At 46.3% G+C, this 11,368-nt stretch overlaps 1 protein-coding gene across 2 annotated transcripts; it reads left to right on the forward strand.

Moving 5' to 3' along the window:
• Positions 1-328: 328 nt before the first annotated feature.
• abt1 (activator of basal transcription 1) lies at positions 329-7,797 on the forward strand. 2 transcript variants are annotated; one of them, XM_043700050.1, is made up of 3 exons: positions 329-462; positions 570-745; positions 5,570-7,016. In XM_043700050.1, exons 1-3 carry the CDS (start codon positions 423-425, stop codon positions 6,176-6,178), a joined length of 825 nt encoding a protein of 274 aa, XP_043555985.1. In that variant the 5' UTR covers positions 329-422; the 3' UTR covers positions 6,179-7,016. The 2 variants fall into 2 exon arrangements, with proteins under 2 accessions (XP_043555985.1, XP_043555986.1); XM_043700051.1 differs by lacking the exon at positions 5,570-7,016 and adding an exon at positions 7,025-7,797 and having other exon boundaries at positions 408-462.
• The last annotated feature ends 3,571 nt before the right edge of the window (positions 7,798-11,368 follow it).

Consider the following 11,368-nt stretch of genomic DNA (forward strand, 5'->3'; position numbering starts at 1 on the left):
TTTTGGGATGAGTGTGCTGTGGGATAACAGGGAGAAGGGTGCACGTGAGAGATGCTTATCTTTGATTAGGAATAATCCTCAGCACAACATTGTGGGCCGACGGGCCTGTTCTGTACTTTTCTATGTTCCATACTGTGTTTGATGGCGGGGGAGGGGGAGACAAGAGGTGGAGGGAGAGGGGTAACTATGTAAAAGGTAAAAACGAGGACTGCAGATGGCGAAAACCCAAGTCTGGATTAGAGTGGTGCTGGAAAAGCACAGCAGGTCAGGCAGCATCCGAGGAGCAGGAAAATATACGTTTCAGGTAAAAGCCCTTCCTCAGTCCAGGGGTAGCTATGTGAAAGGGGAAATGTATGTCAAACAGAGCGGTGGACAATGTCCTGATTTATTCGTGCAAGTCACCTATCCTCTAGCACACTTGCATGTTGTTCCATGAACTCCAAAACCATCCGACTCTGTATGGTATCCTGTCTTCTGTTTTTTTTTATTGGAGTGGGTATAAAAACAGGAAAAGCACAGGGCTGCGTGCACAATCTTAAGTGATTGACTAACTTTCTTTTTGTTTCCAGATCAGTGGAAGATCCAGAGGAAGAAAAAGGGCAGGAACCGATGGAAGGGTCAGACCGAAGGTTGGGTGGAGTTCCAGAACAAAGCTATCGCCAAGAGAGTGGCCAGAAGTCTCCATAATACACCAATCGGGACCCGGAAGCGCAGCCGCTTCCGTGATTCCTTGTGGAATATAAAGGTGAGCACTTTCAAGAGGGAGTATTGGTTATGATCCTGGACTCCAGTACAGACCATGGAGTCATGGAGATGTACAGCACAGAAACAGACCCTTCGGTCCAACCTGCCCATGCCAACAAGATATCCCAATCCAATCCAGTTCCACCTGTCAGCACCCGGCCCATATCCCTCCAAACCCTTCCTATTCATATATCCATCCAGATGCCTTTTAAATGTTGCAATTGCACCAGCCTCCACCACTTCCTCTGGCAGCTCATTCCATACACATATCACCCTCTGCGTAAAAACGTTGCCCCTTAGACTTTGTAAATAGACTTTGTCTATTTACCCTATCCATGTCCCTCAAGATTTTGTAAACCTCTATAAGGTCACCCCTCAGCCTCCGACGCTCCAGGGAAAACAGCCCCAGCTTGTTCAGCCTCTCCCTATAGATGTCTTGAAAGATGAATTCATGTTGTGCCAGAACAAATTTAAATTGTGTTCATTGGAGCAAATCTGAGTTCAAAGCTAGCCTCAGTGATAGTGACTGTGCAATTCTCAGTTTGTTGCCGAAACCTACCTGAGTACACTCACAACTTTTGGAAATGGACTTGGTCTAGTCTACATGTGACCCCAGACCTACAGCAATCTGGGTGTCTTTTGCAATGCCTGCTGAAATGACACAGCAAATTACATGATTATTCACAAAGGTAGCTCTGACCACCACCTTCGCCAGGCGTTTAGGAATAGACGATAATGGCCCAGTCAGCAAAACTCACGTGTGTCAGAATGTTTGGAGAGTGATTGAGAGATCCAGTCTCAGAGCACACTAAAAGTCAGTCATGATACAGGAAGTAAAGGTCACTGGGCTGTTGCTGCTGTCTCAATGATTGGAATCCCAACAGGACTGAATGGAACTGAAACAAAAACAGAAATCGATGCAGAGACTCAGCAGGCCTTGCAGCGACTGTGGAGAAAGAAAGCGGAGTTAACTTTGCAAGTTTCAGTGACCCTTTGTCACTGGAACTTGAAACGTTAACTTTGTTTTGCTCTCTCCACAGGTGCTGCCAGACCTGCTGCATTTCTTTTGTTGTTTCAGATTTCTAGCATTTACTGTCCTTTGCTTATTGCAGGATTGAAATTATTTAAGCACTGCCCAGATCCCATCCAGGAGTCAGATCTTGGGAGTGATCGTATGGAGCCAAAGCTGAGAACTCTCAGGGCCACTGAACTTCTGTCTCTCCATCTCATGAGTCTGTCCTACCAGTAGGTCATGGAGTCATTGAGATATACAGACTCTTTGGTCAAACTCGTCCATGCTGACCAGATATCCTAATTTAATTTAGTCCCATTTGCCAGCACATGGCCCTCTAAACCCTTCCTATTTATGTACACATCCAGATGCTTTTTAGATGTTGTAATTGTGCCAACCTCCACCACTTCCTCTGGCAGCTCATTCCATACATGCACCACCCTTTGTGTGAAAGGGTTGCCCCTTGGATCCCTTTTAAACCTTTCCCCTGTTAAGACTAAACTCATGCCTTCTAGTTCTGGAGTCCCCGACCGTATCCATACCCCTCATGATTTGATAAATCTTTATAATATCACCCCTCAGCCTCCTATGCTCCAGGGAAAACAGCCCCAACATTTTCAGCCTCTCCCTATGGCTCAAACCCTCTAACCCTGGTAACATTCTTGTAAGTCTTCTCTGAACCCTTTCAAGTTTCACAACATCCTTCCTATAGGAGGGAGACCAGAACTGCATACAATATTCCAAAAGTGGCCTAACCAATGTCCACAGCATGACCTTCCAATTCATATACTTACTACTCTGACCAATAAAGGAAAGCATACTAAACGCCTTTTTCACTGCCCTATCTACCTGAGACTCCACTTTCAAGAAACTATCCCGAGTGCTGGAGATGATTGGGTCTGAGATGGCAGTCGTTCTCTCAGAATTATCCTGTACAGACAATATCAAGACTTTTGCTTAACTGATCTGTGAGACTGTTCTCCCAATTTTGGCACAGGTCCCCAGGTATTAGTAAGGAGCACTTGGTAGGATTGCTGTCTTTTCTGGTGCGTTTATCATAGGAACAGAAGGAGGCCATTCAGCCCTTCAAGCTTGCTCCAGCATTCAATATTATCATGACTGACTGAACTTTTCAATGCCATTTCCCCACATTATCTCTATAACCCATTACTCCATTGATTGTGAAAAAATTATCAACTTCTACTTTAACTGTACTCAACAAATGAGCTTCCATGGTTGTCTGGGATGCAGAATTCTAAAGATTTGTCAATCCCCTGAGTAAAAACTCAGTTCCCCACATCTCAGCCTGAAATGTCACACCCTTATTTTTAAATTATATCCCTGATTCTAGTTTCCTCCAACCAAGAAAACCTTTTAGTCGCATTTACTTTGTCTATTTCTTGAAGGACTTTATAGTTTCAGTAAGATCATCTCTCGTTCTTTGAAATTCTGGAGAGTAGAGACTCAGTTTGACCTATCTGTCTCTGTAGAACAGTCCCACTATCCCAGGAAAAGGTCTGGTGAGCATGTGTTGCACTCCCTGTATGACAATAATATCTTTGAGATAGGGAGACCAAAACTGGTAGGTTGAAGCAAGCTCCATTTGTTGCCCTTATCTATACCCCAAAGTGCTATTACGCACAACTGAGCGACTTTCCAACCACCAGAAACACTGTGAGGTTTTGTTTTGTTTTTGTTTCGTTTTCATGTGACTCCCACCAATATTAGATTAGATTACATTAGATTAGATTAGATTACATTACAGTGTGGAAACAGGCCCTTCGGCCCAACAAGTCCACACCGACCCGAAACCCAACCATACCCCTACATTTACCCCTTACCTAACACTACGGGCAATTTAGCATGGCCAATTCACCTGACCCTGCACATCTTTTGGACTGTGGGAGGAAACCGGAGCACCCGGAGGAAACCCACGCAGACACGGGGAGAACGTGCAAACTCCACACAGTCAGTCGCCTGAGGCGGGAATTGAACCCGGGTCTCAGGCGCTGTGAGGCAGCAGTGCTAACCACCGTGCCAGACTCCCACCAATATTCACCTGTGCAGCCCTCCAACCCTGGCAACATCCCTGTAAATCTTTTCTGAACCCGTTCAAGTTTCACAACATCCACAACATAGGAGGGAAACCAGAATCTCACAATATTCCAAAAATGGCCTAACTTTACAAGCAAAGCCCATTATGGGAAAGACGAACCCATTGGGTTTTTCCAAAGAACTGAATTGTAATGGAGTTGTAAGGGACGATAAACAAAGTTCTTATACAGCAGTAACAAGACTTCAGTGCATCCATGCACAAATCATCATGTGTTAACGGCTGATATTCCATTAACCTTCCGAATAGGTTGCTAGATGTATATATTAATCTTCAAAAAGTTATCAGCAAGTACTCCTCAAATCCTTTTATACATCTACACTTTTTAACTTCCAAGCATTTAAGAAATAGTCTTTCCAACAGAGCCTCCTACTAAAGTGGAAAAAGTCACATTTATCCAGATAATATTCTATCAGCAATGTTATTTCCTATTGGCCAAATCCATTGTTACCTGTATCCCTCCTGGGTGTGTGTTTCTGTTCCCGACAGTAGCCGCACTATTCCTGAGTGTGTGTTTCTGTTCCCGACATTAGCTGCACTGTTCCTGGGTGTGTGTTTCTGTTCCTGACAGTATCAGCACTGTTCCTGAGTGTGTGTGTGTGTCTGTGTTTCTGTTCCCGACAGTATCTGCACTGTTCCTCTGTGTGTGTGTGTGTGTGTGTGTGTGTGTGTGTGTGTGTGTGTTTTTCTGTTCCTGACTGTATCTGCACTGTTCCTGAGTGTGTGTGTCTGTGTTTCTGTTCCCGACAGTATCAGCACTGTTCCTGTGTGTGTGTGTGTTTCTGTTCCTGACAGTATCTGCACTGTTGCTGGGTGTGTGTTTCTGTTCCTGACAGTATCTGCACTGTTCCTGTGTGTGTGTTTCTGTTCCTGACAGTATCTGCACTGTTGCTGGGTGTGTGTTTCTGTTCCTGACAGTATCTGCACTGTTCCTGAGTGTGTGTGTCTGTGTTTCTGTTCCCGACAGTATCAGCACTGTTCCTGTGTGTGTGTGTGTGTGTGTTTCTGTTCCTGACAGTATCTGCACTGTTCCTGAGTGTGTGTGTCTGTGTTTCTGTTCCCGACAGTATCAGCACTGTTCCTGTGTGTGTGTGTGTTTCTGTTCCTGACAGTATCTGCACTGTTGCTGGGTGTGTGTTTCTGTTCCCGACAGTATCAGCACTGTTCCTGAGTGTGTGTGTGTGTGTGTGTTTCTGTTCCTGACAGTATCAGCACTGTTCCTGAGTATGTGTGTCTGTGTTTCTGTTCCCGACCAGTATCTGCACTGTTCCCGACCAGTATCTGCACTGTTCCCGACCAGTATCTGCACTGTTCCCGGACAGTATCTGCACTGTTCCTGACAGTATCTGCACTGTTCCCGAGTGTGTGTGTGTGTGTGTTTCTGTTCCCGACAGTATCTGCACTTTTCCTGACAGTATCTGCACTGTTCCTGAGTGCGTGCGTGTGTGTGTGTGTTTCTGTTCCCGACAGTATCTGCACTGCTCCTGAATGTGTGTTTCTGTTCCCGACAGTAACTGCTCCTGAATGTGTGTTTCTGTTCCCGACAGTATCTGCACTGTTCCTGGGTGTGTGTGTGTGTTTCTGTTCCTGACAGTATCAGCACTGTTCCTGAGTGTGTGTTTCTGTTCCCGACCAGTATCTGCACTGTTCCCGACCAGTATCTGCACTGTTCCTGAGTGTGTGTTTCTGTTCCCGACCAGTATCTGCACCGTTCCCGACCAGTATCTGCACTGTTCCCGACCAGTATCTGCACTGTTCCCGACCAGTATCTGCACTGTTCCCGACCAGTATCAGCACTGTTCCTGCGTGTGTGTTTCTGTTCCCGACCAGTATCTGCACTGTTCCCGACCAGTATCTGCACTGTTCCCGACCAGTATCTGCACTGTTCCCGACAGTATCTGCACTGTTCCCGAGTGTGTGTGTATGTTTCCGTTCCCGACAGTATCTGCACTTTTCCTGACAGTATCTGCACTGTTCCCGAGTGTGTGTGTGTGTTTCTGTTCCCACAGTATCTGCACTGTTTCCGAGTGTGTTTTTCTCTTCCCGACAGTATCTGCACTGCTCCTGAATGTGTATTTCTGTTCCTGACAGTATCTGCACTGTTCCTGAGTGTGTGTGTGTGTTTCTGTTCCCGACAGTATCTGCACTGTTTCCGAGTGTGTGTTTCTCTTCCCGACAGTATCTGCACTGCTCCTGAATGTGTATTTCTGTTCCTGACAGTATCTGCACTGTTCCTGAGTGTGTGTGTGTGTTTCTGTTCCCGACAGTACCTGCACTGTTCCTGGGTGTGTGTGTGTTTCTGTTCCTGACAGTATCAGCACTGTTCCTGAGTGTGTGTTTCTGTTCCCAACCAGTATCTGCACTGTTCCCGACCAGTATCTGCACTGTTCCCGACCAGTATCTGCACTGTTCCTGACAGTATCTGCACTGTTCCTGACAGTATCTGCACTGTTCCCGAGTGTGTGTGTGTGTGTTTCTGTTCCCGACAGTATCTGCACTTTTCCTGTGTGTGTGTGTTTCTGTTCCTGACAGTATCAGCACTGTTCCTGAGTGTGTGTTTCTGTTCCCGACCAGTATCTGCACTGTTCCTGAGTGTGTGTTTCTCTTCCCAACAGTATCTGCACTGTTCCTGAGTGTGTGTTTCTGTTCCTGACAGAATCTGCACTGTTCCTGAATGTGTGTGTGTGTCTGTGTGTGTTTCTGTTCCCAACAGAATCTGCTCTGTTCCTGGGTGTGTGTTTCTGTTCCTGACAGTATCTGCTCTGTTCCCGACAGTAGCTGCACTGTTCCTAGGTGAGTGTTTCTGTTCCTGACAGTAGCCACATTATTCCTGAGTGTGTGTTTCTGTTCCCAACAGTATCTGCACTGTTTCTGGGTATGTGTTTCTGTTCCTGATAGTATCTGCACTGCTCCTGGGTGTGTGTTTCTGTTCCTGACAGTAGCCGCACGGTTCCTGGGTGTGTCTTCCTGTTCCTGACAGTATCTGCACTGTTTCTGTTCCCAACAGTATCTGCTCTGTTCCTAGGTGTGTGTTTCTATTCCTGACAGTATCTGCACTGTTTCTGTTCCCAACAGTATCTGCACTGTTTCTGGGTGTGTGTTTCTATTCCTGACAGTAGCCGCACTATTCCTGGGTGTGTTTCTGTTCCCAACAGTATCTGCACCGTTTCAAGTGGATTCACTTGAGTGAGCGCCTCGCTTACGAAAAGCTGGTCAGGCGACAGAGGATGCGGGCAGAGGTGTCCCAGGCCAAGCGTGAGACCAACTTCTTCCTTCAAAATGTGGAGAAGAGCAAAGGCCTGCACAAGCTGCAGGAGATGAAGAGGAAGAAGGGACAGGAGTGGCAAGAGAAGAGCTGGCATTTCAAGCAGCGGGAGACCGAGATGGAGATTCAGGCCAGCAAGGCTGCCAGCCGCAAGAGAAAGGCCCGCGAGCTTGGCAAGGCAGCTGAGATCCATGGCCAAGCGCAGTCGAATGTTACACTGCTTGCCAAGATCTTCAACCCTGCAGCAGGACGGGATTAGACTCTGTCCCCAAGTGGGGGATGCAAAGCCTGCCCACTCTGGGGCAGTTGGGGAGGGTTTGCAGTGCTGATACGGAGATTGCTGCTTGTTGGACGTGTGGCAATGAAGTACAGTCATTGGCCCACCACCACTGTGGAGTAACTGGAGAAGGTGGGCGAGCCCAGGCTCAGTGCTGTTTTATGGACCTATCACTCAGGGTTGGGACTCCACTCCAGTCATGCTTTAAGCCCTCACGTGTCAAGAAAAGGACAAGATGATTGGGTTAGGAATGGGCGTTGGTCAGGGTTGGGGCACTCGGGGGATAGCAATGCCAGGATGATGTTTCTTCAACTGATGGTATTTTTTTCAGAGATTTTATTTTGTACAGTGTTTGGACTCACCAATAAACCCAATGTTCAATCTGCCTTCTGTTGCTATTCACTGTCAGCTTGCCTTTAACATAGTAAGACACCACTTTCTCCTCTGGTCACCCCCCCTTCAGCTCAATGCTAGAGTGATTCCTAACATCACACCCTGCCCTGAGGCTCCCTACCTTCAGGGAGTTTTTTTTAATCTCTCCACCCTGGAAGCTCCCTGCCTTCAGTTCTGATGAAGGGCTCTTGCCCGAAACGTTGATTCTCCTGCTCCTCGGATGCTGCCTGACCGGCTGCTCTTTTTAAAAGGACACAACCAGTGCAAAGATATGACAGCAAAGGCAGGCAATGTGTTGTAAATTCATTTGGAAGCTTCGGTAGTGTGCTGTCCATGGTTAGGCCCTATCGAGGACACAGGCTCTGATTCAGCTGACCTCTCACAGCGGTGAATATAAAGATCCTGAACCATAATCTCGTCAGAGGCTGAGCGCAGGGAGAACCTTGAAAAGATAATGTTGCATTCAAATACAGATTAACCTCGATTATCCGAACAAGATGGGTAGGCACTGTTTCGTTCAGATAATGGATTTTACCTTAAACAAGGGAAGCCATGCTGATCTATCGCTGTGCTCTACCGGAGAATTTGTTTAAGTCTATAATTTTAATGTATTGAGCGCGAGAGGACACGGATTTCACATGATGAACACAATAAAGCAATGATAACACAGAAAACGTTTTTTAAAATGCAGCAGTAGTTAGCATTTGGCAAGGAGTGGTGAAGACAGCATTACCTGTAAACAAGGTCCCGAACAGTTTCTACAATCGCAAGAGCATTTGTCAGTTTCTGGCAACTCTGTCGCGATGGAAAGACAGAAGTACTGCTCACACATGCACTTACATTCTCAGCCATGTTTTTCATGAATGGCCTGGTAAAGTGATAGCCCTTTGCAAAAGTGTTTTTGCAAAGATCTTCAACCCTGCAGCAGGACGGGATTAGACTCTGTCCCCAAGTGGGGGATGCAAAGCGTTTTTGCAAAGGGCTGTGTAACAACTCTTACCTAAAAGATATCCAGGCACTAATGCTTGAGGTGCTTATGTTTCTTTGTTTTTTTTGCCAGCATTTTCACATGTTCTTCAGTACAGGTAAATCGAATGCACTTACCTCTTTGATGTAACATTTTTGTGCGACCTTGAGATATTCTTCGGATAATCCTAAGTTCGGATAGTTGAGGTTCCTCTAAACAGTGAGGGAGTGCTGTACTGTCGGGTCAGAGCTGAGGGAGTGCACACTGCAGGAGGGCCAGAGCTAAGGAGGTGGTGCACTGTGGTAGGTTCAGAGCTGAGAGAGAGTCAGCAGTGAGGGTTAGTGTTGGCAGGTGAGGTATTTATCCCATTTGTACCAGCTCCACTGCAAACCATATAAATCTTTCTGCAATTCATTCTCAAACTAAAAATGTAACATTAGTTCTCATTTTGTTCTGTCAAAGAATACAGAAGAGTATGGATAGACTGGAGTGTTGGGTGGAGTTCAATCCAGGCAAATGTGAGGTGATGAATTTTGGGAAGTCTAATTCTAGAGCAAACTATGCTGTAAACAGAAGAGCCTTGGGAAAAGTTGAGCAGAAATATCTAGGAGTTCAGGTCCATTGTACTCTCTGAAGGTTGCTGCACAGGTGGATAGAATGGTCAAGAAGGCATATGGTATGCTTGCCTTTGTCGGACGGGGTATCAAGTATAAGAGCTGGCAGGTCATGTTAAAATTGTACAAGACGTTGGTTCGGCCACATTTAGAATACTGTGTGCAGTTCTGGACGCCACATTACCAAAAGGATGTGGACACTTTGGAGAGAGTGCAGAGAAGGTTTATAGAACATAGAAGAATACTGCGCAGTACAGGCCCTTCAGCCCTCGATGTTGCGCCAATCCAAGCCCACCTAACCTACACTAGTCCACTATCCTTCATATACCTATCCAATGCCCGCTTAAATGCCCATAATGAGGGAGAGTCCACCACTGCTACTGGCAGGGCATTCCATGAACTTACGACTCGCTGAGTAAAGAACCTACCCCTAACATCTGTCCTATACCTACCCACCCTTAATTTAAAGAAAGCTATGCCCCCTTGTAATACCCGACTCCATACGCGGGAAAAGGTTCACACTGTCAACCCTATCTAACCCCCTAATCATCTTGTACACCTCAATCAAGTCACCCCTAAAACTTCTTTTCTCTAATGAAAACAGCCCCAAGTGTCTCAATCTTTCCTCATACGATCTTCCTTCCATACCAGGCAACATCCTGGTAAACCTCCTCTGCACCCGTTCCAGTGCCTCCACATCCTTCCTATAGTATGGCAACCAAAACTGCACACAATATTCCAGATGCGGCCGCACCAGAGTCTTATACAACTGCATCATGACCTCAGGACTCCGGAACTCAATTCCTCTACCAATAAAAGCCAGTACGCCATATGCCTTCCTCACCGCACTATTTACCTGGGTGGCAACTTTCAGAGATCTGTGTACATGGACACCAAGATCCCTCTGCTCATCCACACTACCAAGTATCCGACCATTAGCCCAGTACCCCATCTTTTTGTTATTCTTCCCAAAGTGAATCACCTCACACTTAGCTACATTGAATCCCATTTGTCACCTTTCTGCCCAGCTCTGCAGCTTCTCTATATCCTCCTGTAACCTGCCACATCCTTCCTCACTGTCAACAACTCCTCCGACTTTCGTATCATCCGCAAACTTGCTCACCCAACCTTCTAACCCCTCTTCCAGGTCATTTATAAAAATGACAAACAGCAATGGTCCCAAAACAGATCCTTGCGGAACACCGCTAGTGACGGCACTCCAAGATGAACCTTTGCCATCAACTACTACCCTCCAATTCTCTCTAAGATTTTGCCCACAACAGAAGTGAGACTCACCGGCCTATAGTTACTAGGGTTATCCCTACTCCCCTTCTTGAACAAGGGAACCACATTTGCTAGCCTCCAATCTTCTGGCACTACTCCTGTAGACAACGAGGACATAAAAATCAAGGCCAATGGATGTTGCCTGGTATGGAAGGTGCTAGTTATGAAGAGAGGTTGAGTAGGTTAGGATTGTTGTCATTAGAAAAAAGGAGATTGATTAAGGTCTACAAAATCATTAAGGGTATAGACAGGGTAGATAGAGATAACCTTTTTTCCAGAGTGAGGGATTCAATAACGAGAGGTCACACTTTCAAGATGAGAGGTAAAAGCTTAAGGGTGATATACACAGCAAGTATTTCACACAGAGGGTGGAAGGTGCCTGGAACACGTTGCCAGCAGATGTAGTAGAGGCAGGTACGGTAGATTCATTTAAGGTGCCTCTGGACAGATGCATGAGTAGGTGGGGAGCAGAGGGATACATTGGCTTAGGAATTGGGTGATAGGTTTAGACAGTGGATTTGGATTGGCTCAGGCTTGGAGGGCTGAAGGGCCTGTTCCTGGGCTGTAAATTTTCTTTGTTCTATTGTGTGTTGCCAACCCTCTTTCTTTTTCCCCCACTTGTACTATATTCAACTTACGTAGTTGTGAGGTTAAAGCAGATTGTGAACCTGTTCATGTTGCTGAGTGACCATTGCTGCT

Source organism: Chiloscyllium plagiosum, chromosome 11 (assembly GCF_004010195.1).
Source record: "Chiloscyllium plagiosum isolate BGI_BamShark_2017 chromosome 11, ASM401019v2, whole genome shotgun sequence".
Classification (NCBI taxonomy): Eukaryota; Metazoa; Chordata; class Chondrichthyes; order Orectolobiformes; family Hemiscylliidae; genus Chiloscyllium; species Chiloscyllium plagiosum.

Excerpts from the sequence above, each read along its gene's own strand:
- abt1 (XM_043700050.1), top strand. The coding sequence starts at position 423 with ATGTTGTTCCATGAACTCCAAAACCATCCGACTCTGTATG. Across the intron at positions 463-569 it reads AAACCATCCGACTCTGTATG|ATCAGTGGAAGATCCAGAGG; the intron begins GTATCCTGTCTT and ends TTTTGTTTCCAG. Across the intron at positions 746-5,569 it reads ATTCCTTGTGGAATATAAAG|TATCTGCACCGTTCCCGACC; the intron begins GTGAGCACTTTC and ends GTTCCCGACCAG.